At 32.8% G+C, this 26,318-nt stretch overlaps 7 protein-coding genes across 7 annotated transcripts; 4 read left to right on the forward strand and 3 right to left on the reverse strand.

Annotated features, from left to right (window-relative positions):
* Nucleotides 1-240: 240 nt before the first annotated feature.
* Nucleotides 241-1,082, reverse strand: MONOS_13435 (uncharacterized protein). Its single transcript, XM_067866141.1, has one exon. It carries the CDS (start codon nt 1,000-1,002, stop codon nt 757-759), a length of 246 nt encoding a protein of 81 aa, XP_067722294.1. The 5' UTR covers nt 1,003-1,082; the 3' UTR covers nt 241-756.
* An 8-nt stretch (nt 1,083-1,090) lies between these two features.
* Nucleotides 1,091-1,524, forward strand: MONOS_13434 (uncharacterized protein; the record flags this gene model as incomplete). The annotated part of the gene is made up of 2 exons (XM_067866140.1): nt 1,091-1,097; nt 1,223-1,524. 2 exons carry the CDS (start codon nt 1,091-1,093, stop codon nt 1,522-1,524), a joined length of 309 nt encoding a protein of 102 aa, XP_067722295.1.
* A 2,012-nt stretch (nt 1,525-3,536) lies between these two features.
* Nucleotides 3,537-4,074, forward strand: MONOS_18018 (uncharacterized protein; the record flags this gene model as incomplete). The annotated part of the gene is made up of 2 exons (XM_067870997.1): nt 3,537-3,755; nt 3,835-4,074. 2 exons carry the CDS (start codon nt 3,537-3,539, stop codon nt 4,072-4,074), a joined length of 459 nt encoding a protein of 152 aa, XP_067722296.1.
* An 857-nt stretch (nt 4,075-4,931) lies between these two features.
* Nucleotides 4,932-6,545, reverse strand: MONOS_18019 (uncharacterized protein). The gene is made up of 3 exons (XM_067870998.1): nt 6,467-6,545; nt 5,910-6,403; nt 4,932-5,850 (listed from the first exon to the last, which is right to left on the reverse strand). Exons 1-3 carry the CDS (start codon nt 6,528-6,530, stop codon nt 5,038-5,040), a joined length of 1,371 nt encoding a protein of 456 aa, XP_067722297.1. The 5' UTR covers nt 6,531-6,545; the 3' UTR covers nt 4,932-5,037.
* A 5,898-nt stretch (nt 6,546-12,443) lies between these two features.
* Nucleotides 12,444-16,235, forward strand: MONOS_13433 (uncharacterized protein; the record flags this gene model as incomplete). Its single annotated transcript, XM_067866139.1, has 1 exon — nt 12,444-16,235. One exon carries the CDS (start codon nt 12,444-12,446, stop codon nt 15,771-15,773), a length of 3,330 nt encoding a protein of 1,109 aa, XP_067722298.1. The 3' UTR covers nt 15,774-16,235.
* Nucleotides 16,236-17,699: 1,464 nt separating this feature from the next.
* MONOS_14083 (uncharacterized protein) lies at nt 17,700-18,176 on the forward strand (the record flags this gene model as incomplete). The annotated part of the gene is made up of 2 exons (XM_067866854.1): nt 17,700-17,838; nt 17,923-18,176. The coding sequence occupies 2 exons, from the start codon at nt 17,700-17,702 to the stop codon at nt 18,174-18,176; spliced, it is 393 nt and encodes a 130-aa protein (XP_067722299.1).
* Nucleotides 18,177-22,897: 4,721 nt separating this feature from the next.
* Nucleotides 22,898-23,398, reverse strand: MONOS_14082 (uncharacterized protein; the record flags this gene model as incomplete). Its single annotated transcript, XM_067866853.1, has 1 exon — nt 22,898-23,398. The coding sequence occupies one exon, from the start codon at nt 23,396-23,398 to the stop codon at nt 22,898-22,900; it is 501 nt and encodes a 166-aa protein (XP_067722300.1).
* Nucleotides 23,399-26,318: the final 2,920 nt, after the last annotated feature.

The raw sequence follows: 26,318 nt of genomic DNA on the forward strand, positions 1-26,318 counted from the left end.
TGCAAAGAAGTTCATCGCCTGTGCCATCTTCGTTGCCTCTCCCTTTGTTTTCCTTGTCTTCACCTCATTCACCTCTGCATTGTGCTTCTTGCCCGTCTCCTGAATCTTCCTCTGATTCATCCGGATGATCTTGTCATTCTCCTGCAGCTTCTTCTCCAGCCAGCTCGTACGATTAGATTCGTTCTCTCACCATTCTCCCTCTGCCTCATCTGCTCCTTTTCCTTTTCCTTTTCCCACTTCTTCTTCTTATTCTTTTCTTTCTTCCAGCAAATGCAGCACAATCGCTTCGGGCAACAGAACCACATCTTCCATCATTCATCCTCAGCCAAACCACTTCCAATCCCTTTCTCCGCAATCTCCCCTTCTTCTCACACATTGCAACCCCTCTCCCCATCACTTCATCGCTTTCTCGTCCAACTTCCCCACTTCACGTCTCGACTGCAGTTATCGCCATATCTGCAGCGAAGGGTCAAACAGATCGAAGAACGAAGAATGAACATTTACATCTGCTGCTGCAAAGATCCGCTTGCCCTCCGACTTCGTGACCACTGACACTGCAAGCGACGGAAACAGCTCCGCAAGTGGAAGTGAAAGCATCTCCAAAAGCGCCACATTGTTCACACACACACACACACACAACACCCCCCGCTGCATCACAACATATCCCTTGAAGCGTCTGTTGCTCCTTCAGTTACGACTATCTGTGATTTTCATTCACTCCAGCCGCCTCTCGATGTTGTTTATTGCGGATTAAAATTAACAAAACACTTCAACAGATGCATCAGAAAGGCCAATCGCAGGTGCAGAGGATGAAGATGAAGATGATGGCTTTTCATCTCCTGCTGCCTTCTTCTCTTCGCTTCTCCGTCTCTGGAATGGCGATGAAGTTCTGTGTGCTGCTTCAGATGAAGAAGAAGGATTTGAAATGAACGATGGTGAATTTGACATGGAAGAAGAAGAAGAAGAAGAAGAATTCAATGAAATACCCCCATCACCCAACATTTTCAATGAATTGAATTTTTTATGCTCCTCTTTTCATTCTCTTTCTCTTCCACCTTTCTTTTTCTTTTTCTTCTTCTGTTAGTTTGACATGTTTCGTGTCATTTTGATTTGATATGTCTGTTTAAAAACCGAGTTGCGGAATTAATTCCGGAAAAAATTGAACTTTCCCGAACGGGGGAATATATTTTTTGTGATTTTTTATTTTTTGAATTAATTAAAGAAGAAGAAGAAGGAGAAGAAGAAGAAGATGATGATGATGATGATGAAGAAGAATTAGAAGATTTTGAAGAATTAGAAGAAGAGGAGGAAGAAGAAGAAGAAGAAGAAATTGGTGAATTAGAAGAAGAGGAAGAAGAAGAGGAAGAAGAATTAGAAGAATTAGAAGAAGAAGAAGAAGAGGAGGAGGAGGAAGAGGAAGAAGGAGGGGGAGAAAAAGAAGAAGAAGAAGAAGGAGAAGAAGAAGAAAATGATGATGATGATGATAAAGGAAAGGGAAGAATAAGAAAGATGAGGATGAAATGAAGAAATGAATGGAGAATCAGAAAAAAGATAGTCAAAAAGAAAAGATTTGAGGTTGATTTTGAGAGGAGAAGAAGAAGAATAGAGAAGGAGAGAAGAATTTGATGAAGAATAACAATTATTATTATTATCTGAATAGGAAGAAAAGGAAGAAGAAGGAGAAGAAGAAGAAGGAAAAGAAATTTGATGAAATTGGATATGATTTCTTAATTCGATCAAGCAATTTATCTTTAAACTGATTGAAGATATTTGAAGATTATTATCCATTGGCATTTCCAAAAGATGAATTCAAACAGCAAAAAACAGAAGAAGAAGAAGAATATCAGTTGTGAGGGCTGTGCATGTGTATGATGGACCTTCATTATTCACAACAACTGCAAATGCTGAAAAACACGACAAGAAATGTTTTCATTGAAGATGACAATGCTGCAGATGATGTATTTTGATAGTTTCAGATGAGAAATGAATGAAAAGGAAGGAATTTCTTCTGATGGCTGCGCTGATTCCAGAAATAAAAAGAAGAAATGTTGAAAAAAAGGCTGAAAGTGATGTTCTTTCATTATTTGCTAGCCATTGAATTATGATTTGACAGTCATTGAAGTCCAAGGAAGAATTTCTAGTTTGTTCAGCTAAGATAGAATTGAAATAAAAAGAATACTTGGATAATAGATCAGAATACCTTTCAGTCTCTCATCATTTTAATAGAAGAAAAATTAAGCTCTTTGATTTATCACTTCTGGTTTTCTTGTTAATTGAAGAAAAGTGTTATTGGTTTGTGTGTTTCATGAATGTGGCTCATAGCACAGCTGTCTTTGTTGCATTTCTCATCCAGTCATCATCTGATCGAAAGAAAATGGCTTTCAGTTGTTAAGGGCGTTTGATAAACACCGAATTTAAAAAACTGATCATCAGTTACTGTTGCTGTTCCTCCATTTTTGAGTCCTTGCATCTTGTGAGTTGTAGATTGCCTTGTCGTAATTATTAAATTGCTCATTCGCTGTAAAACTTCTTTATCCCGTCTTTCTGCAACTTGCCTAATTTTTGTTTCGAATCTTCAATACTTTTTTTGTTTTTCATCTTTCAGTTCTTTCTTCTTCAATAATCCCTTGAATCATTTTGAATGAAAATTGAAAACTGAAAAAACGAGATAATAAACAGAATCCTTCATGCACACAAGCATTAATGGTCTCTGTCATTCGACTTCATCTTCTTTGAAAAAAGAATTCATTCTCATTTCTCTTTTTTGAGGATTTGCCTGTTTTGATTTTCTCCTCAGCAAACATCCTTATGAACATCAGATATTAATTCAATTCCATACAAAGAAGATATCTGACGCATGAGACAAAACGTCTCAAAATATGAAATCACTTTTTTTCATCACTATTTTTTGTTGGTTTGATCAAACAGAAACAAAACAATTTGTTTTTCTGGCTTTGTTCGGCTAAGATCATTCAATTTGCTGAATATTCTATCTTCACACTACATTTGTTAACAAAAACAATCTGTGGAGCATTGTTTTCTTTTCATTTTGCAAGATAATCGAATATGTTTGTTTTCGTCAATTATTGATTTTGTTCAACATATTTTGCATTTTTTTTTACAATTAACAGAATGACATTGTGCAAGGATGATAAATATATCGATGAACTTCAAGAGTTGCCGCCAACAAAAAAGTTTTTGAGTTTGAATAAAAAATTCAGTCTTTGGAATGTTCAGCTTCATGTTTTTTAATGATATCTTAAGAATTGTTTTCAAGGCTGGAAGATTGCAATGAAATCGAACAAAAAGTTAAAATACTTGAAATGAACGAAGTGATGGAAAAGATACATCAAAAAGAATTCCATTCTGTTTTCACAGAAGATCTGTTCAATAGAATGGATCAAATGATTGATGTAGAGAAAATATCAATTAAAAATGCGTGTTTGTTGCTAAAACATCTGGGATATTGGAATATAATGAAAGATGCATCGGGAAGCAGTTTTTTTTATTCAAAATTGAACGGAAGATTTAAAGAGATGATTATTGATGAATATAAGAAAAAAGAAAAAGACGAAGCGCTGCTGGCTGATCTTTGTGAATGCTATTCAACACTAGTATATGGAATTTCATATGACTTGAAATCAATTTGTGTGCCCTGTCTTGTGAAAGCTGGATTGAAGAAAGGGAACGATGAGAACACTAAAAAGGAAGTGGAAATAACTTTGCTGGCTTTGAATCATATGGGGTCATCTTCTGCATGATATATTTGTTTTTCAATTTATTAAATTATTTAACCTTTCTTATTGTAATTTTATTTTCATATTTTTTGCATAGGAAGTGCCAAAAGAACTGTATATCAATGAGATCAAGGAGATCATCGAATATCACCAGGAACATCACAATCTGACACGAATTGCCTATCAGTCTGCTTGGCAGTTTTTGATATGCAGAGTTTATTGGGACGAACCCATCAGAAGAGTTATTGTCAATGAACTTCATTTTGCAAGAGAGGCAATAAGAGAATTGGAAGAGTTGACAAAATGTGTGGATTGGAAGAGAGAGAAGGAAGAATGAGGGAAAGAGGGAAAAGAGACAGAAGAAGATCAAGTCTTATTGAGATGGCTGCAAAAATCGGAACATTATTTTTACAAATGCAAGTTGTGGAATGAAGAATTTCTTGAGCTTTTGAGCAGCATTGTTCGTGTGTATCGAGCATCGAGGGACAATTCCAGAGAAATCAGTAAGCAGTGCATTCGTGTAGTTGAAGCAGCAGCAGGAAACAGAGATATGAAAATTGATGGCCTGCTGAAAAGAGGAGCTATCGATGCTTTTTTGGAGGAGATACAGCAGCCAACGTTGAATGAATATGTTCTATTTGATTGCTTGAAATTTTTTTTGAATGTTTCAGAAAGATTGGATGAAGAGGAGAAGGATGAAATGGAAGAAGCGAAAAGAAAGGAAACGAAAAAGAAAGTATTTGAAAAGATGGAAGAAGAGGGATACGAAGATAACATAACATGCTTTTTTGAAACTTTCGAGTATTTTCAAAGTTATGATGATTGTCATATATCGTTGGATGTTTGTGATTATCTTGTGTGTCTTTGAGGAAATTAGAAGAATTTCAATTAGAAATCAAAAAATAAAAAGAATGATGAAAAAACTTACATTTTTTCCTTATCCTCCATTTTTTGCATTGAACATTTCAGCTTTTATTACCAAGAAATTTTTTCATTGAATGAGTTTTTCTTTAATTTGATTGTACTTTCGAAGTGGTTAATTTTTCTTTTCAATATAAATAGAGAGAAATTCAACAAGCTTGATTCTTTTCTTGTTGATTTTTTATATTTCTCATTTTCAATTATATTCTTTTTTTACAAACGTTCATTTTTCTTGAAAAGTCTTGATATTCTTTGAGAAAACACTTTCATCTATTTTGCAAATCATAATTCTTATTGTGTTGAATGAATGAGTGTTCTGCACAAAAAGCAATAAAAAAAGGAAATGCAAAAAGATGAAACAAATATTTGTTCAGATAAATTACGGATACACAAAATATTCTGAACAATTTTCAATCAAATGACAATCTCCAAATGAGCCGTGAATAATATAATGGCACAGCCCAATGATGCAATCTTCGTATCCTTTTTCTTCCAGCTTTTCAAACACTTTCCTTTTCAACTTTTTCCTTTTCGCTTCTTCCATTTCATCTTTATTCTTTTCTTTCAATTTTTTTGAAATTGAAAAGCAGAACGTCAAACTTTGGCATGTCATACTGCTTTTTATTGTTGATTGCTGAAGTTCCTCCAAAAAGAAACTTACAATTCCACTCTTCAACAAGTCTTCAATTGTCGCATCTCTGTCGCCTGTTACTGCTTCAAATAGACGAATGCACTGACAGTTGATTACTTTGCAATTGATCCTTGATGCTCGATACACTCGAACAATGATGCCTATAAGCTCAGCAAATTCTTCTTTCCAAAATCTGAAATTGCGAAAGAAAATCCACAATGTGTGAAGCCACCTCCTTGTTACAAGAACTTCTTTGACTTCTTTTCCTCTTCTTTCCTCTTCTTTCTCTCTCTTCCAATCCACAAATTTCATCAGTTCTTCCAATTCTCTTGTTGCCTCTCTCGCAAAATGCAATTCATTCAAAATCACTTCTTCCAAAGATTCTTCTCTTGCACGACGCCATTCATCGACAAAAAAACTTCCCTTGAATTTTGAATCGTTAAATTTTTGTGTCAAATATTCCCAAGCAGACTCATAGCTAAGACAAGTCAGGCAACGATAATCTTGATGATATTTGATGATTTCTTTGATTTCATTCAAATAAAGTTTTTGTTCGATTGGCTGATAAAAAAATAAGAAAAAAATTGATTAAATTAAAAAGGAAATAGGAAAGCTCATGCATGATCTCCATGAACGCAGCTCAAAGCCAGCAAAGCGATTTCCACTTCTTTTTGAGCTTCATTGTTTTCTTCCTTCCTCAATGTAACTTTCAGAAGGCAAGGCTCACAAATTGAAAGCAATTCTTTTGAAAATTTGCAGCTAAGAAAAAGAAAGCATTCGCAAAGATCAACAAGAAGCTTTTCATTCTTTTCTTCTTTTTTTTCATTTTCCTCAGCAATCATCTTTTCGACTCTATTGTTCAATTCAGAGTAATGAAATCCACTGCCCCATATGGTTTTCAACACATTGAAATATCCCACTTGCTTCAACAGAACGAGTGCATTATTTGTTGTTATTTTCTTTTTTTCAATCATTTTGGATATTCTGTCATACAGTTCTTTTGTGAAAATGGATTTGAATTCTTCTTTATTCATTTCCTCAACCATTAGGTTCATTTCTTCGATTTTTCTTTTCTGCTCGCTTTCTGGGCAACGCTCCAGTCCAGAAAACAGTTCTTCCAGAACAATGCAGATATTTCAATCAAAGTGACTTCAAACAACAATCAAAATTCACAGACTTGAAAACTTGTCTGCAAGGGATCGCTCTTGAGCTTCATTATAAAATATATCTTCATTGCACATTTCTATTCTGTTTATAATGGTGAAGATCAATTAACCGCAAAATTTCAAACAAAAAAACAGAAAAGTAAAAACAACGTTGTTGAAAAGTGACAAAACAAAGATAAAGGCCAAACTCAATTCCTTTGACTAGTTGAAAAAAAATCAATGTTAAAAAAGAAATCACAAAGAAGTTAACGGTATTTGCAGTATTCATCAAAATACGAAAGAGTTTTGTTTCTTTCTGATCAAGCTAACAATGATTCATTTCATTGAAATTGATGGTCTTTCGAATTAAATTTTGAACATGTTGGAAAATATCACACATAATTTTTATCGTCTATCAAAATAAATTCCATATGTCTTTTCTGAGCCTCGTGAAGAAGAGAGAAAAAAGCAACAGTTTGACAGTTTATTTTGTGCATTCCAACATCGCTTCACATTTTTATATGAACATTAGTATTTCAATTTTTGAGCTCGCATTTAGAGTTATCTGGAAGCTTTCCTTGTCAGAAATGTTTTTTTCTGTTTTTTCAGAGTGTTTGCTTGTTTCCGGGAATGTTTCAAATTTAATGTGTTGAGAAAAGTTTTGAGATATCAGGATGATTTTGTTATTTGTTCGTTTCTTGAGTGGACCATCCAGGCTGAGGAGGATTGATGGAGAGAATCAAGCTTTCTACAACTCACAGTTTAATGGTTCTTTAACACATGATAACAATGCATAAAACTTTATCAAGACAACAATGGACAACATTATTTATCGAACTTTGAAAAAGATTCTATTACAAAAGGTTTTGAGGATGAGAGAGCAAGAACAAAGTCGAGACAGCAAAGGGGGGGTTTATGCAGAATGCGGAACTGAGCACATGCGGAATTTTGAGGACACTTAAACATATTAATTATTTGATTTGATTTCCACTTGACGTGTATTTATCGGTAAAGACACTTTTTAAGTTTTTTTTGGAAAATACATCATTTTTGGTTGTTTTTGATGATTGTTGTTGATTCTCCAACATCAGAGTGGATTTCGAAGCAAAAGTTAAAACAAATCGAGTGGTGCCAAATCAAATATGAAATGACAGAGCAGACAACAGTTGAAGAGCTTGATCAAATTAATGTGCATTATCCATTTTATGAAACATTTACAAATTTTTTATTTGTTAAAAGAAAAAAAGAAAGGGCAAGTGGAGTATAATATGGTACCAAATGATCACGTCCCAAAATTTTATTAAATATTTTCAAAATATTTTCCATTTTTGCAACTCAGATGGCTCAACATTAGCAAGTCACGATTATGACAAAAATAAGTATTCCACATTTTCTGAAAATGTTTACAAGCGAAAAAGAAACATTGGAATCGTTGTTTTCATCATGGAAAATGGATTCTTTGAAAAAATGCCCTGATGATGGTTCCAATGTGAATGTATTGAAAGTGGATGAAATTCCTTATCGATTAAAATGTTCATTTTGTTAGAAACGATGGTCCATCCGTATAAACACAGTTTTTGAAGATTCCAAGTTGAAAATAAATCATATCATATTGATTCTATTAAATTGTTTGTGCCATATGGAGGTTCATCAAATGTTTTTTATGTGTGGAATCGATAGGCATACTGTAACGTTTTATTATTCAGCAATAAGTCAGACGTTATCTCCCATCTTTCTCAGAAATCAGCAACAAATTGGAGGAATTGAAGAGGTTGTTGAAATTGACGAAGAATTTTGACACAGAAGAAAATATAATCGAGGTTTCTTGATGATTTTAAAAAATTTTTTGTTAAATTTTTTAAAATTGTCAAAATTTTATTGAAAAGTTCCTTTTGTTTAATTTTCAAATAAAATAAAAATTTCATATTTTATTCAAATTTTTGTTTCAACTCACCAAATTTCACTGTCATGAAGATAAAATATTGACTGTGTAATTATTGCTATTTTAGTGAAGTTTCGTTTGTGGAAACATAAATTTGATTGAAACATGAAATTTTAATTTTATTTGAAAATTAAACAAAAGGAACTTTTCATAAAAATTAAGATAATTATTATTAGAGAAACAAAAAAGTCGAATTGGCTGATTGGAGCAACCGAAAGAAAAAAAACCGCTGGAAAACACAAGGCCTCTGCGACACACATTTTTTGCGTGCAATTTGTCGGTCGAGAATCTATTCATTTGTCGAAAAGATTGATATTATTGTTTTTTCCCTAATTTTGCGATTCATAAATATATATGTATTTCCTAAACTCCACTGTTTTTTTTTTTGAAATTTTTTGAAATTTTTTAACCATAATAATAATGTATTTTATGTTTTGAAAACAAAAGAGAAAATTGTGAAAAAACTGGAGAAGATATTTGAAAGGAATCAAAAAGATTGTTGTTTTATGATAAATTCAGTGATTGTGAATGGAAGATTTATGTTATATCTTTGCTGTTGATGTGGATTTGATAAATAGCGATAATTTTAACGTTGTTATTTAAAAAGCTCGAAGAAAAATAACTCATGAATTAAAATTTTTCTATTCTTCTTCTTTATCCTCTTTCATTTCACCAGTTCCTTTGCTTCTGCCCACTACAACACAGCCATCTTCCATTGACACTCGATTTCCATATCATGCCATCTCATCACAGCACCTCACATTACACTCCACAACTCTATCTTTTATATCACAAGTGCCTTCACTTTCTCTTTTTCCTCCTCCTCCTCCTCCTCTCGTATCCTTCCTTCACCTCTTCTCAGTTTCTTTAATTTACCCAACTCCATGCTCCTCCCTTCATCCAATCACCTCCCGCTCTTCCCAGCTCACTTCGATGTCTCCTTTCTCCACTCCCAGGCTCTCTCCACTCCTCCTGCTTCTCTCTTCTGCGACATTTCTCCCGCATGCACGACTCGCCTGCACCCGCTTGCTCGAAGTGTCGATGGAACATTACGTCGTATGCTTTTGAATAGAATTGATTTTTTTGACAATATTTTCTTATTTATTTATTTGTTATTGATTTATTTATTTCCTTCTTTCTTCTTCTTTATTTATTTATCCATATCAACGTTTCATAAACATCTTATAAAAGAAGAATCACAACGTCCATCATCAGCATCAAGACAACAACTTCCCGCTCTTCGTCGACCTTCTTCTTCTTCTCCTCCTCCTTCTCTTCTTCCTCTTCATTACATGATTTTTTTAAATCTTTTATTTCTTCTTCCTCTTCTTCTAACTCTCATTCTTCCCCCTTTCGCCTTCTCTCTTCTTTCAAACAAATTCTTTCAGATAAATGCGACGTTCTTCACTCCATCAGACTATTTTTTCATTTCAGCAACACTCTTTTCTACTGTACTCTTCGGCTTCGCATGCAGCTTCATCTAATCCTTCATCATCATTGTGGTTTTTTAATATTCATGCCGTCTCACAAACTCACTCTAATAGAGCAACATTTCATTTTCTGGATAATACTAAATTATCTGAATATCGTTTCATTCACTTTTTTTGTTCAGAAATTAGAATTTTTTCAATTATATATAATCACGGTTTCATGTTATAGAAAAAGAATCGCTTCATCCGTTTTTGTGCAAATTTGAACTTTGAACAATAGATTTTTACAACTGTAAGTAATAATAATAGTAAACAAATAACCACTTTATCATTTTATAGAATTACAGCAACAGTCAAATGTTATGACTGAAACAACGTTATCAAATATGAATCAAAAATTAAAACCAAAAAAAAAAAAAAAAAAAAAAAAAAAAAAAAATGAATGTTTGTTGTTTGAAACACACAAAACTCTGTTTCTTCTTGTGAATAATGATTAAAAAGTGTTGTTTGAACAATGCAACATTTTAAAGAATATTTATCCAAATCTTTGAACTTCAAAATGAGAAATGAAAGCAAGCATGTTTCAAAAATGAAAAAAAGAGAAATCTTCAAGTGAGTGAAAGTCTCAAAATAAAAAATGATAAACTATTGTTTGTAAATCAATTATTTTCATTTATATTTTACAACTCGAATGATCTTTGTCATACGACTGATCTTTGCCGTTCGACTGATCTCGACAAAGATCTGTCGATAACACTAAATTAAATATATGAATTTTAAATAAAAAAAAGAAAATTTTTTGATTAATCATTTCCATATTAAATTATGAATCTTTATAAATAAAAAATAAAAAATAAGATTTTATTTCGTTTTTCATTACAAAAAATAAAAACAAAATTTAAAAAATTTTTTAATAAAAAAAAAATTAAACTCGACAAAATTGTTGGTCGAATTGTCGAGAAGTTAAAAAAATGTCGGTCGGTAACAGAGGCTCAGAAAATACAGAATGATTGCACATTTTGTTGAAAATAGAACAAAAATTATTTTCATCCCACTCATTCGTTTTATTATAAAACCTGGAACAACAAATGCATCTGATGACTGGAGATCATACATAACACTGAACCAATTTGGTTTCATTCATTTGGTTGTTAATCATTCTGAAGGATAAAAAAAATAAATATGGTTGAACAACAAATTTTATTGAAAGAGCGTGGTCACACCTTTGCCATTCAATGTCTAAAACCGGAACGCGATACCTAGACTCAGAGGAATATATTTGGTCTTCTATATATTTAAGACATTATGAAATGTCTTTCAATCAACTTATCAGCAACTTAGTAAAATATCGAGAATCAGAATTCATTGAACAATTAGAAAAATGTACAAACCTGGAAGAATCTGAAGATGAGACAGTATCAACGGATTCAGACACAGATGAAAGAACAATAACTATGAAATCTGATTTTCCAAGTGTCAATGATGGTGAAAATTCAACCGAATGGACGGAATCAATTGAATAATTTTCCCATTCAATCATTTTTCACATTTCGTATGAAAATTTGTGAAAAAAGAACAAAAACAAACAAAATCATCATTTTTTTTATTTTTATGCAGGGGGAATGATCAAATTTGTTCCAGGATCTACTCCACTTGCTAAAGAAAGAAAAGAGATCATCAAAAATAAAAATTAATGTAACATTTTTTGCAAAGATAATTTCATATTTTCACTTTCACTTTTCTATTCTATCTCTTTTTTCCTTCTGTTTTGGTGTAACGCAGATATTCTTTTGACTTAAGTTAATAAAAACCAAACTTCTGGAAAGAAATTATCAAAGATAAACTTCTTCAATCAGAGAGGTTAGAATGTGAGCTTGTCGAAAAAAGAGTATTGCCTCATTTATTGATGATAATTTTTTCCTTTTATTTGTTTAAAAATTATTCAAATAACTTTGTGAACTTCTTTAAAAACTTCACTCAAAAACTGTTACTTCTTGCAGATTCTCACCAATTCCATCCACGACAATATTCATTCACTTTTTGAAAAACCCACACTCATCGTGCTTGTTGGCCAGAGCTTCTGGCAGCATCTGTCGTTGAATGTGTCTTTCCTGTTTTTTTTCATCCGAAATCCTTGAATCGCTCAGAAAATAACTGGAGAGAATACAAATTGAAGAAAGCAGACGCAATCACATTGGAGATGTTTCTGCAGCCAGCCGAGTCTGCTTGCAGATGAGAAGGAAGAAGAAGAAGAAGAAGAAGAGAAAGAACAAAAAGAATAATAAAAAGGAAAAGAAAGAGAAAGAGAAGAATGAGAATTCGAAGAAAAACTGATCCTAAACATGAGCATTCTTATTGTCTGAACAATGAGGAATTTAATAAGATGAAGAGCTGTTATATGTTCTTGTTAACTCTTTTGTTAGATTTTTTTTTTCAAAAAAAAAAGATTATGTTCAGTTTTCTTTTGTTGATAATTAGTTTTTTTCGGATTTATAAAAAGTTCTTTTTTTTCATTGAACAATCAAATTTTTTTCCATTAACTTTCGTATTCAGATTTTTTTTAAATTTTGTCATCAATTTTCATTTTATACAATGATTGATCAAAATTGAAAATTTGAAAAAAGTGTATTTTTAAGAATGTTTTGGGGATTAATTCTTTTTCAAATTGTATTATCGGTTTACTCGCTAGACGATCCATCACAGCTAATTACAACAGTTTTTGTCAAGCAAAGCGGGAACAATAGCAACAGTGGATTGGTTATTGGCCAGGAAAGGCAATCTTTGTTTTTGGCATACATACTCCTGAGTGATGAAACCGAATGCTACATGAAAGTTGTTGAAGATGCAAAACCATTTCCTGCGGAAGTTTTTACAGTTAACAAAAAGACAAGAATTACACTTGAAGGATGGAAAAGTGATGGAAGTGGAAACACTGAAGTCGAAATAGACTGTGAAGTGCATCAAAGTTCAGATCTATTTAATTGCTATTGTCCTGTAGAATTCAAATACTTGGCATTCCACATTCCAACAACATTGGATAATGAAGCGAGCCCATCAGGATTTTCATTAGCTGTTATAAACGCGCAACGTACAAGCTTGACAATAAGCAACTGTAGATTTATTCGGCCAGCAGATGGAAGCGTGGTTGATTGTAGACTTGTTTACCAATATCAAGGATCATTGACAATTGAGTCAGTTGAATGCGTAGGCGAAGAAAATACATTTTCAACGAAAAGAGAACTGTTTATTACATATGAATGTGAAACAGTGATATTGTCTAATTTGACTCTGAAGAAAATTGATTTAATTGCTGATTCAAATGGAACAAAACATGCAGAAGCAGTTGTCGATATGAACGTTGACATCGAAGGCATCAAAGGTGATGTTAAATTGAATGGGAGCACTTTTTCGGAGATAAACGGCTTTCGCATGGCTTTGGCTTTCAAAACAGGTGACGAAGAAAGCACATTTACTGTTGGAGATGGAGGTGTCACAACTTTTTCATCATTTCATACTGATTTTGAATATAGCTCTGCATTATATCTGCGAATAAAAGCTATTACATCAGCAAGTCAGATTAAATGGCCCGAAAATGGAAGGAATCTGATATTAGACAAATGCACAGTTGGAGAAGGTCAATCAAAAAGAGACACTGGACTATTATTGTGCATGGCGAATGACTCATTATTTGAAAACCTCGCAGCAGAAATGAAGAAGAGTTTTGCAGCTAATTATAATAGAAGAGATAATTTGTGGAATGTTGCAGCATATATTGAAAGACCAGAAAAATTTTACGATTTTGTGTCCTTGTATTTAGATCAATCTGTTATATTATTTATAAAGAACAAAGGAACAGGAGATGGATTGACAAGCAATTCGCCATTGAGTTCATTGAAAGGAGCATTCAGCAAACTGAATGGAATTCCAAGTCCAGAGGGATATTACATGGAGATTATGAAAGACGACAGCCCATTTTCAGCAGAAGAAGTGTCAATTAGCAACGATAAGGGAATAACCATTGAAGGAGTGAACAGTAATGGAAAGGGAAATGCAGAAGTTGCCATTAATTGTGATGTTAGCGCATCATCTGCTTTATTTACATGCGAACAAAAGGTTGAATTCAAGTCTTTGGCATTCAACTTTCCAATTTCAAGCTTTAAATGGACAACTTTGATTTTTGGAAATGAAAGGTCAGCATCACTGACGATCAGCAATTGCCGATTTGTCAGAATTAGAGCTCAGTCATCAACAGGAGGAGGAATTGGCACATGTGTTGATGGAGACGGTTCTGTTGCAGGCAATCTAGTGAAGGTTGTAAGTGGGAAAGTGACATTGAACAATGTTTCATGTGCAGACGATTCAATTTGTGTTTCATTTTCGATTTCGCCATTTTATTTTGAAGGAGTCAATGAAATTTCGTTGAATGGAGTGGAGGTGAGCAATGTGAATGTCCAAAATGGAGCAGCGATTGCCATTAAAGATGGAGAAAGCACGCCTTCAACAGTAAGCATTGAAGGGCTGAGCATGAAGGAAGTGAACTCAGAGAATGGAGATGTGGCTGGCTTGGAGATTTCTTTGAGTTCAGAAGAATCAACAGTCGCGATTGGAAGAAACGACAAATGCTCATTCAAATCTTGTTCAGCACCGAATGGGAAAGTTGGGGCAATATTCATTGAGATGCCAAAGGCAGCATCGAACATTCAGCTTCCCGCAGCAAACAATCTGGAGATAGACAGCTCAAACACGGCTGGCTCGCAATCATCTTCTCTGTTCATCATTGCGCCAGATTTTGATGAGTTCTGCAAAAGAGAAGATGCATTTGAGTTTGCGAATGATTATGACAATTCAACAGCCGGGTGGATTGTGGGAGCAAAAGATGCAGAATCAGAGCCAGAAGATGCGTATGAGAAGTATTTGAAGAGGAAGGAAGAGGAAGAGAAGCCAAAGGAAGAGGAAAAAGATAAGCCAAAAGAAGAAGAAGAAGATAAAGATAAAGATAAAGAGACGCAGAAGGAAGAGAAGGAAACAGAAGGAAAAGGAGAAAAGGCATTTCCTTGGTATATTGTTGTGATTGTTGTGTTAGCTTGTATGATTGTTGTGGTTGTGGTTGTATTTTCTGTTCTTCTTTTAGCTGAGAAGAAGAAGAGCTCAAAGAAGAGGTGGGTGAATGTTGAGGAGGAGAAGGAAGAGGAAGAAGGAAAAGGAAAAGAAGAAGAAGGAGAGGATGGATTGTATGAGGGGGAAAAGGGAAGAGGAATAGGAAGAGGAAGAGAAGGAGAAAGAGAATTAAAATTAGAACTGCAGCTAGAAGAAGAAGAAGAGGAGGAGGAGGAAGAAGAGGAAGAAGGAGAAGAGTACAGAACAACAAACAATCCAGTAATAATAAAATCAAATTCAAATGGAAATACATCAACCATTCAGCATTTGAACAATACAACACACGAAAATAACAAATCTCACAGACATTTACAGAAAGATGAGAGAAAAGAAGGAATTAGAAGTGAATTCATTGAAGAAACATTTAATCAGGTTTTATCACTTCCTTCTTATCCTTCTTCTTCTTCTTCTTCTGTGTTGAATAAAGAAGAATTGCAAGCAAACAAAATGAAAGTGAATTTGAAAGAATTTGTGACAGAAACGAACACATTTTCATTGCAATCAAACAAACAAAATGAAGAAACAAGAATGAAAGATGAAGAAATCAATGAAAATGAATATGAAGAAGAAGGAGAAGGAGAAGGAGAAGAAGAGAGAGAGAAAGAGAAGAAGAAAGGGAAAAAAAGAAAGAAAGCGAAAAAATCGACACATTTAAAAGAGAATGATGAATTAGAAAATGAAAAAGGAGAAGAAGAAGAGAAGGAAGAAAATGAAGAAGAAGAAGAAAAGCAGGAAAAAAAGAAGAGGAAGAAGAAGAAGAAGAAGAAATCAAAGAAGAATGAAGGAAATGAGGAAGAAGAAGAAAAATGAAGAGCAAAATGACAAAATTTTTGAACAAAAACAAATTGAATGAGATGGAAGAAGAAAGAAGAAGAGAGAGAGAAAAAGAAAGAGAAAGAGAAAAGAGAAAGAGAAAAGAGAGAAGAAGGAAGAAGAAAGAAAGAAAGAAAGAAAGAAAGAAAGAAAGAAAGAAAGAAAGAAAGAAAGAGAGAAAGAAAGAAAGAAAGAAAGAAAGAAAGAAAGAAAGAAAGAAAGAAAAATAGAGAAAGATTTGAAGAAAAGATGATTTTTCTGGAAATTAATGAAGAAATTGATAGAAATTGAAAGATTCCATAAAAAGAAGAAAAGAAAAGAAGAAAAGAAAAGAAGAAAAGAAAAGAAGAAAAGAAAAGAAAAATGTAAGAAGTATTGAATTTATATTGAAAAAAGTCACAAATCAGAAGAAATTTCATTTGAAGAACAAAAACAAGAATAAACACACACAAAAAAAAATCGATTATTGTTATTATTATCTTATCACACTATCTTTCTTATCTTATCTTATCTTATCTTATCATAATTTTATTTCTAATTTTTATTTAAACATTTTCTTTCTGAGAAAACGTGATGCTTCTCCTATTTGATTATTTTCTTGTTTTCAAAAGAAAACATCAACTTCTTCTTCTTCTTCTTCTTCTTCTTTTCTTCCATTTTTTTTACCTGAATGATTTTTCTCATTGAAATATCAACTGATTTTCTTTGAGGAATCTCTTCATTATGCTTGCATTGAAACGAATAATTTTTTTTAAGTTTTAATTTCTTATTCTTTTTCTTCTCTCTTCATACTTTTTTAAACTAATTAGCACCTATATGCTTCTATTTTTTTAATGAAAGTTGAGAATTATTTTCTCAATTAATTTGTTTGAAATTGCCTTTTTTTTTCAAAAAAAGGAATTAATCCATTGAATGACTTTCTTAATTATCCTTCTGTGTAATTCATCTATTTCTTTCTGTTTTATGTTTTTTGGTTTTTTCTTTTCTTTTGTTTTCTTTTGTTTTCTTTTTGAAATTCATTGAATTTTTTTTAAAAAAAAAAAAGAAAATAACAAAGGTTATTTTTCTTTCTTTTTTTTTTTTTTTCACTTCGTTCAATTAAAGAAAAATTTTCTTTGATTGTTGAATGAGTTGTGAAGCAATTTTCTTGAAGATAATTGGAAAATAGAGATGGTTATTGTGTTGTTTTTCATTGCCTTCGTTCAATGATATATTATCTTGTTTGTATTTTGTAGTCATTCTTTCGTTTTGAAGTATCTTTGAAGAGATTCTTTGAAGTACTTTTTGAAAAAATTCATTAAAGAATAATTTTTTATTTTATTGTTTCCAATTGAAAGTGAATAAAAAATGGAACAGAATTAAAACAAAAAGAGTTAGATTTTTCTTTTTCTTGTGAAAAGCGCTTATTTTATGATATTTAATTTAGAAATAATCAAATATATTCCCCGCTTCCTCCTGATTCTCCCAATAAAAAAACTCTTTCTCTCATTCTTTGTTCCATTTCTTTGGATCCTTTAGATGCACCTCCCCTTCTCCTTCTGAATGAAATCTGTTGTTTGTCTCATCCAAAATAGCATTTCCACTGCTCTTTTGTGAAATTCCTTTGACTGTTTCTTTCATCATCTTTGTGTTATTCATTCTTTTTATCCTCATTTCTTTCTCTTTCTTCTTCTTCTTCTTCTCCAATTTCTTTCTTTCTCTGCTCATCAAAAGCGAACACAAAGCTCCTTTTCCAATTTTTCGAATGAAATTCTTCAGTTTTTTAATTCAGCTTATCAAAATGTCATATTTCTTTCCTCTTCTCTTCTGCTTCCATTTGAAGAATTAAAAGATAGTATAATTAGAAGGAGAAAAACACTGATGATAATTCTTCCTTCTCATTGAATGAAGGAGAAGAAGTTGTTGAAGAAGAAGAAAATGATAATGACCAAGAAGGAAAAAATATATAATTTCATTTGTCGAAGAGGTGCATTTGAAAATAATGTCGGAGGAGAATTCGATGAAGGAAATGAAGCAGATGAAGGGGATGAAGAAGAAGATGAAGAAAACGATGAGGCTGAAGGTGTAGAAGATAATGGCCAAGAAGATAAAGAAGAATATGATAATGGACAAGAAGGATAAAATTTATGTAATTTCATTTGTCAAGGAGATGCATATGAAAACAATGACGGCGAAGAATTCGATGAAAGAAATGAAGGGGAAGAAGAAGAAGAAGAAGATGGAGATGGAATTGGAGATGAAGATAATGACAGCGGTGATGGCAATGATAGAGATAAAGACGATAAAGATGGTGAACGCGATGTTATTGTCAAGTTTGAATACTACATATTTTCTATCGAACATGACCTCAACATCACAGCCTCGTTCTCTGCTTCAATGGATAACCCTTTGATGACGTAATGGCAAAGGTAATAGAAAAATGACTCAAATCAATTTTGTCTGTTATCCACTCCAAGCTGCTTGTATCACACCGAACTGACAGATTTTCTCGTATTTACGGCTCTCAAGCCAAGCAATCAAATCCAGTTCCATCGCTCCCCCCGGTCCGTAAAAGCAATTTCTTGCCATTCTCACCCCAAGAAAGGCACATTGTTCCGTCCCAACTGTCTCCAATCTCCTGTTTCAGTCATTTGCCACAATCTCCCCAACAAATTTTTTTGAAAATGTCCCTGCCATCTTCAAAGGGTGCTTTTTTTTCATAGAGATCGACTATTCTTCCTTTTTAGCTTTGAACGTCTTCCAACTCCGTTGATTTCTGCTCCATAAAAATTCATTTTTCATAGAATTTCTATTCATCGCGCATGTTGAGTCCATAATAAGTTGCATAAACATTTATAATAAAATACATTCATGCTCTAATATATTTGTAAGATAACATTTGTGTCATTGCTTCCTCTCTGTTCTGCTCTGCAAACAATAAATTAATTTTAAATATTGGGTGATTTATAAACCAGAACTTTTTTTTTATTTTGGTTCGAAATAAAAAAAATTTTTTTTCAAGCAATCATATTTTGATAACAAAAATTGAAATGATTAATAATATATATAATCAACAAGTTCTCTCTTCATAATTTTTTTGGAATTTTTATGATTTGATTCATCGTCCAAAACATCATCATTCAAAATGTCTGATTTGCGAAATTTTGGCAAGTTCCAAGTATATGGACCATCGATTAAAAAATTTTCATTTATTTGTATCGAAAGAAAATGTTATATTAATTAATTTAAAATTAGTTATGGCTGTCGAAAATGCATTGTTAATACATTTCATTTTTTCATTTGATCTGTCCCATAACATTTTCTTTTTTAACAGGTTTGAAAAATTGGTTTATTGTTCGAAATTAACACTCTTCGAATTTTTGTGTTATTTGTTTCGAATTAAAAACGATAATCCTTTTTATAGCTTAAATTGTTGAATGTTGAATCCGCTCTGCAAGTTAACAGCATTGTTCATTTGTATTGGGCATCAATGGATAATCACAGAGAAATCAAGAAGAAATGTATTTATGCATTGAGAAACGCAGCAGAAAGGAGAGATCTGAAAGTTGAAAACTTGTTGAAAAGTGGTGCTATTGATGCTGTTTGGGAGGAGATACATAAGCCAACGTTGAAGGACAAAATTGCACAAGTGCGCACGTAATTTTTGATGCTCGTTTCAAGAAGATTGAAAGGAAAGAAGAGAGATGAAATGGAAGAAGTGAAAAGAAAGACATCCAAAAAAAAGTCTTGTGATGGATGGAAGAATAAAAGAACGAAGATTGCATCATCGGGTTGTGACATTACATTGGTCGAGAAATATTTGGAAATTCTAATTTGATAAAGAATTATTCAGATTTTTTTTCTATGTTTCCAATTTTAAAAAATATATGTTCACTCCATCTTTTGATATTTCCATTTTGTTACTATTCGTGTTGAAGGCATGTTCACTCGAGAAATAAAAGAACTGTGGTTTGCAAAATAGATGAAAGTGTTTTCTCAAAAAATATCAAGAATTATTATGAAAAATGAACATTTGAAATAAATGAATCTTTTAAAAAATAAGAAACAAAAAAAAAATCGATAAAGAAAGAATCAATCCTATCGTAATTTTTTGTTTTATGGAGAAAAGAAAAATTAACCGCTTCTAAAAAACAATCAAATAAAAGAAAAACTCATTCAATTCAAAAAAATTCTGGGCTTTCAAAACTGAAATTTATTAAGGAAAATAATGGAGTATAAAAATCGCTGGTTTGTTATTTCATACTTCAGATATGTGAGTAACAAAGTGAAATTCCTCTTTCTTCTTCAGATATTCACAGAAAAATCGGAAATGTTCAACGATAAACCACAATCATAATTTCTTTTAAAAATCTCTAAAGCTTCATGAAAGCTTGTGATTTCATCTTCGTATCCTTCTTCTTCCATCTTTTCAATGATCTTTGAAAATACCTTTCTTTTCGCTTCTTCCTTTTCAACATCGCCCTTTTTCTTCAATCGAATCAAAACATTCATTAAGAATTGCGCGTTTACATTTACCGCATGGTAATTCAATGTTGGCCTCTGAATCTCCTCCAAAACAGCTTAAACTGCTCCTCCTTTCAACAAGTCTTCAACTTTCACAACTCTATTTTCCACCGCATTTCTCAAGGGATAAGTGCACCAATCGCTAATTCCTCTGTGATTATCCCCTTTTGCTGCTCGAAATAACTGAACAATGCTATTGATTAGCCCTTCATTTTCTTAATTCTCTAATTTGCATCTGAGGAAATAAATTGCACATGTTTGTATCCATCTCCGAATTATTAGCACTTCTTTCGCTTCTTCTCTTCTATCTTCTTTTTCTTTCATCCAATTCACATTTCTTGTTACCTTTTCCAGTTCTCTTGCTGCTTCTCCGACAAAATGCAGTTCATTCACAATTGTATCTTCCAAATTTCTATCTTTGATAAATCTTTTAATTAAATAATTCCAAGCAGACTGATAGGCAAGTTTTGAAAGATTTCTGTGTTTCTGCTGATATTCGATGATTTCGGTTATCTCATTTAAAAACAGCTCTTTTTTCATTTTCTGATAAAAAAACAAGAAAGAACAAAAAAATAAAATAAAAATAAACATACTTCAAATACAATGTTGCTCAAAGCCAGTAAAGCCACTTCCACTTCCAATTAAACTTTATCGCTTTCTTCTTTCTTCAAGGCAGCATTCAGAAGGCATGGCAAACAAATTGAAAGCAAAATTGAAAGATTAGTTAAGCAAATAAAAACAAAACATTCTCAAAGATCAACAAGCAAACTTTCTTCATTTTCTTCATTTTTCTTTTCTTCATCAGCAATTATCTGTTTGAATCTTCTGCTCAGTGAAGTTTTTTGAAAAGAAAGGATTCCAAACATTTTTCAGCACTTTGCAACATCCGACTCGCTTCAGCTGCAAAATTACATTCTCCATTGACATTTTCTTTTCTTCAATCATTTTTTCTATTTCATTGAATGTTTCTTCGTTGCAAATTGATTCGAATTCTTCTTCATTCATTCCATCAACTATTTCATTCATTTCTTCTATTTTCTGTTTCTGTTCCGCTTCAGTGAATTGTTCCATCTGTGAAAGTTTCTCTAAAAAAGGTGAAAAATCAAAAGAGAAAAAAGAAGCACTTATTTAATAAGCCACTATTTCTTATAACATTTTGCAAACCAAAAAATATTTGCTTTTTTGAAGGTGACTGTGAAATCGCAAAATGTTTTCAAAACAACATATAAATTCGTTTTCGAAATATTCGTTGAATATTCGGATTAAAAGAATTAAAAACACAAAATCAAAATTTTTTTTAATAACACAGGATTCAAAACCTCTTTGTCCATCAATGTCTTTTGCCTTCAAACAATTAAATCTTTGAACCAAAATAGTCTTCTTTTTGAGCAAATAAATAAGGGTGACCAACCATAAATTTTGAGGTTAAGATTTTTGATTGATGATTTACAGCGGCCAGAGCATGTTTGAGCTGCTAAGATGCACAGCCACAGATGCATCCATGCGAGTTATGGAACTGCAGAAGAACAGGGATTTTGCTTGCAGATGGAGGAGCAGGTGGCTGTTTTGCAATATTGCTTGCGAAAAAGAAATTGATGAGGGAAATTACATGAAATATGAACTAGGTTATATATTACATACCATATGGTGCAATATCTGCTGTTATATTTTGATGAGTAATAATTCAAGCATGATGCAGAAAAAGCGAGTTGAATTTCAGAAAGATTGAATTGAACCGCTTTGTCATTTCAGGGAAATGCTGTGTACTTGGCATATCATTTGAGCATGACTTGCTTTATATGGTTTTTGGGTCGAAGATTTGTTTTGTGGAAAAGGAAAGGGAATTGAAGGGTTGGACAATGGAGGAAGCGAACAGAACGAAGCACTCAGCTGGTATTAACTACAATCTCATTTGCATTTTGAACGAAGCAAGTTGGAAAGCCATCAGCAAAGACATGTCGTTGAATAAGTCTTTGAAAAGGAGTGGATTTCTTGTTAATTTGGAGAATGTGTATTCTCATCTGATATCATAGCCAACTTCACAATGGATTCTAAGAACAAGAAAGCCAGTTGGGTTAATAATTACCAATCCATTTAGGATGGAAAAATTTTAAAAGTCAAAAAGATTGTTTGACTTTTTTTATTTCATTCATTTTTCTTTAATGACGCTCTTTTAGTGAATACAGATTGGTCACGAACAGGAATGATATGGAAAGAACCGTTCTTAACATTTCGCAAAAAATTCATAAGTTTAGTGATTTTTCTTGTTTGGATTGCATTCAACGATGACAATTGTCCTTTTGCCATCTGCCTTGCATGCTGCATAGCCTGACAATGCTTGACATGAGCTTGAAAAAGAAAAAAAGCAGATTGTTTGGGATATTTGTTCGGAATGTTTGGTAGAAGCGAATCTTTTGTGGGATGTGATGAGCTTGTTAAACATTGTCCTTCAACAATGCCATCAGCATCGTCTCATCAATCAACTCCTCAAATAATGCCTTCTTCAGCTTCACAATCTGCATCTCAGTTTTGTTCAAAAAACACTTCGTCATAACCTGATCTTCAACATTAATCAGTAGTACTTGTAACCCCACTGAATCTGATGAAATGATAACTTCTTATTCTTCTTCTTCTTCTTCTTCTTCTTTATCTGCCTCAATTGCAGCAGCCAACCCTTCTCTTGCCATTGCTGATGCTCTTTCTTCGACTCTCACGTCACTCCAAAAAACACTCGCCAGCGGTACTCTTCCTCCTCTCGTCGCCACCTCCCTCACTTCAACTTCAACTTCAAATTGTTCATCCTCCTCTTCCTTTTCTTCCTCTTCCTCTTCCTCTTCCTCTTCCTTTTCTCCTTCCCCTTCTTCTCCTTCTTCTTCTCTTTCTTTTCCTTCCACTTCCTCTTCTCCTTCTTCTTCTTCTTCTCCTTCTCCTTCTCCTTCTCCTTCTCCTTCTCCTCCTCCTTCTTCTTTTCCTTCCTCTTCTTCTCCTCCTCCTTCCACTTCTTCTTCTCCCTCTTCTTCATCTTCTCCCTCATTTTCCTCTTTTTCCTTCTTTTCATCTTTTTCCTCTTCATATTCCACTTCCTCCTCTTCTTCAATTTTCAAAGGAGATGACAGCATTCTCCAGAAGAAAATATTACATCACCATCCTTTTTTTAAAACATTTTTCTTTTCAATTTTTGAATTTCAAATCATTCATCCCACCTTTTTCAAGTCATTTCTTTTGTGTCATCTCTTCAATGTTAAAAAAATGATAAAACTTCAAATTATTTAATCAAATGTTTAATGGATGATGTGTTTCAAAAACAAATAAGAAAAAGAAACGCAAAAATCCCAAAATCTGTGTTGAGTGATTGTTTTGTATGAAAATGAGGATAAATATGAAGAGATGTCTTTGTCTTGTATTCCTGTGCAAGGCAGAAAACGTCGAAGACGACTCCAATATGCTTCAATTGCGTTGGTGCAACAGTTTGTTTTTTTATCCTTAAAACATTTTTTGTGATTGACTGTCAAATGTTTAAATCCTTCTTTTTTAATTTTTCTGTATCCCCTCCATTCATCGCTCCTTACAGTAGTTCCTGCATGGAAATGCCTTCTTAACACTCCGGTCAAGCATATTGATGATCGATCGTCCACTTTTTTTAAAAATGATTTAGGATTTTTAATATTTGATTCAATTCCACACACCATCCAAATTTGTTTTTTTGTTTTCCTTTCCGATATTTTCTTCTTCGTAGTAACATTTCATCGACTTGAACAGTGTTATTATTTCCTCCAATTCTTCTGTTTTTTCCTTTAATCATTTCATGTGCTTCCATGCGAAATTGATTAAAAAGAATGCAAATAGTGTTGCAGCTTACTCCAGTCAAAATGGATGTGAGCTTCACATCGACATTAATCCACGATAGCAGCATGATTTTCATAAAAGTCGAAATCAATAATTTCGAATTAGAAAATATTGAATTATGTCTAATCGATTAGAATTCACATTTGCACTTGCATTTAACAATGTTTTTCGAACAATAAATGATTCTTGGTGTCTTTTTGCATTTTGTCCACATATTTGCTCCTGGTAATAATCTGTGCAATAACAGCAATTCAATTGTTTGATTTTCGTTTGAAAAGGATTTCATCAGTGTTGAAATATCCTTTTTCGAATCACAAAAAATTGGCATATAACTAAAATCAAATGGTTTTTGACAAAATCCTCACAAATAACGAAATAACAAATTTTTCAAACCTGTATAAAACAAGAAAATGTTATGGAATTGATCTGAAGAAAAATGGAAAATTGCTAAAAACACTTTTTCGACAAATAAAACTAATTTTAAATAAATTAGTATTCCATTTTGTTTCGTTAGAAATATATAAAAAATTTTTTATCGATGGTCCATATACTTGGAACTTGCCTTGTTATCAGCAAATTTCTGCCATATGTCAGGCTGAGCCCGAGAAGAATGAGAATCCAGAAGCAGAAGACATTTCTCATTGATTTTCATTAATATTTTCCTTCTTTCGATGATTCCAGTTAATAAAACCTCTTCTGTGTATCTTTGAAATATGCTTTGTGTCATCCATCCATCGTTGTTATCCCAAACATCAATGAATGCGCTCAGAAGAACTCGCATTTCCTTTGGTAATTTGTGGCATGGCCACAATACAACGCTTTTGAGAGAATATCCATCTGCAGCAGGTGGGTCAACAAAAGTGGCATTTGGCATGTTTGTGGGTGTTGTATGAAATCCAGCTGGAACTCCTGTGGGGTGAATCACAAGAGTTTTGAAGGAATCAGATATGTGGAGTGAAGATTTATCTGTGTTCAAGATCAAAGAAGGTGAATAATGATGTGATTTGTGAAGATTATGAAGAAGCTCGTGGAAAGGAAGAAGAGCTTGTTAGTTGGATACCGAAAGACGTTGGATATCCACATTTCTTGGCATGGAGGTTTTGAGCTCTGAATTCCTTTTTGCAAATAGATATGTATATGCTTTGGACACACTGGTGTTTTCATTGTTTTCTTGTTCTGAATGTTTTTTTTGTCGGAAAGGATGGATTCTATCTTTTAACTGTTGTTATTAAAAACAAATGAATAATGAAGATAAAAACAAATTTATTTTCTTGTTCCATTTTAAAAAAACTTGTTCAGGATAAGCATTCAATTTTAATTACTCCAACAATAATGTTTTTGTCCTCTTCATTGAATAGTTCTGGCCTGCCAGGTTTTGCAACTATATAATGAAGCTTTCAATTGCTGAAACTGCTCTAATTATTGCTGAACGAGAGAACTCTTTGGTATTTATTGCATCAACGATTCTGACATGTCCATCAACAACAATATGTGCCATGCGTTCTAATCGATTTTCAATTCTTCGATATTCAAATGACATCATTTTTTCTCGAAGAATTAACTGTCCACGTCCTCTTTTGGTTTTCACATCACTCATTGAAAAAATATTGCAGTAATGATCTTTTTTTATTTTTTTTAAAAAATTTTTTTTTGAAATGGAAAAAAATCAAAAAAATATTTTCGATTAAATTCAAACTTTGACATCCCCATTGCTATTACCTAATCTCCTCAGGGGAGTCACTAATCAGAGATGGAGGAGCTGACTCTCACATCTCCTCCCCATCAGAGAATAGGTGCAGTAATTTAATCCAGAATTTCAGTCATTGATTTTTCCTTATATACTGAAAACTAAACCTTTGCGACATACCGACAAAATCCATTATCTTCGACATCTCGACAGACATTAGAATTAAAAAATCCAGTTAAAATTTCAAATTTGTTATTAACCATTGAAAAATGAAATAACGATTATTTTGAAAAATTTTGCGAATCAAAAGTTAATATCCAAATTGATTTAGCAATCAAAAGATTTTTGATTGGGATAATTTTTTAAAAAAATATTAAACTGTAATGGTTTTCGACTGATCGGGTTCATGGGGAATATTTTGTGTCGAAGATCATCATGTCGTTTGAAGCAAATAAGTCCATTATGGATGAAAAATACAATGCGGTATACAAGCAGTTACCAGCTGA

Source organism: Monocercomonoides exilis (genome assembly GCF_001643675.1).
Source record: "Monocercomonoides exilis strain PA203 chromosome Unknown scaffold42-869251, whole genome shotgun sequence".
Taxonomy (NCBI): Eukaryota; Preaxostyla; order Oxymonadida; family Polymastigidae; genus Monocercomonoides; species Monocercomonoides exilis.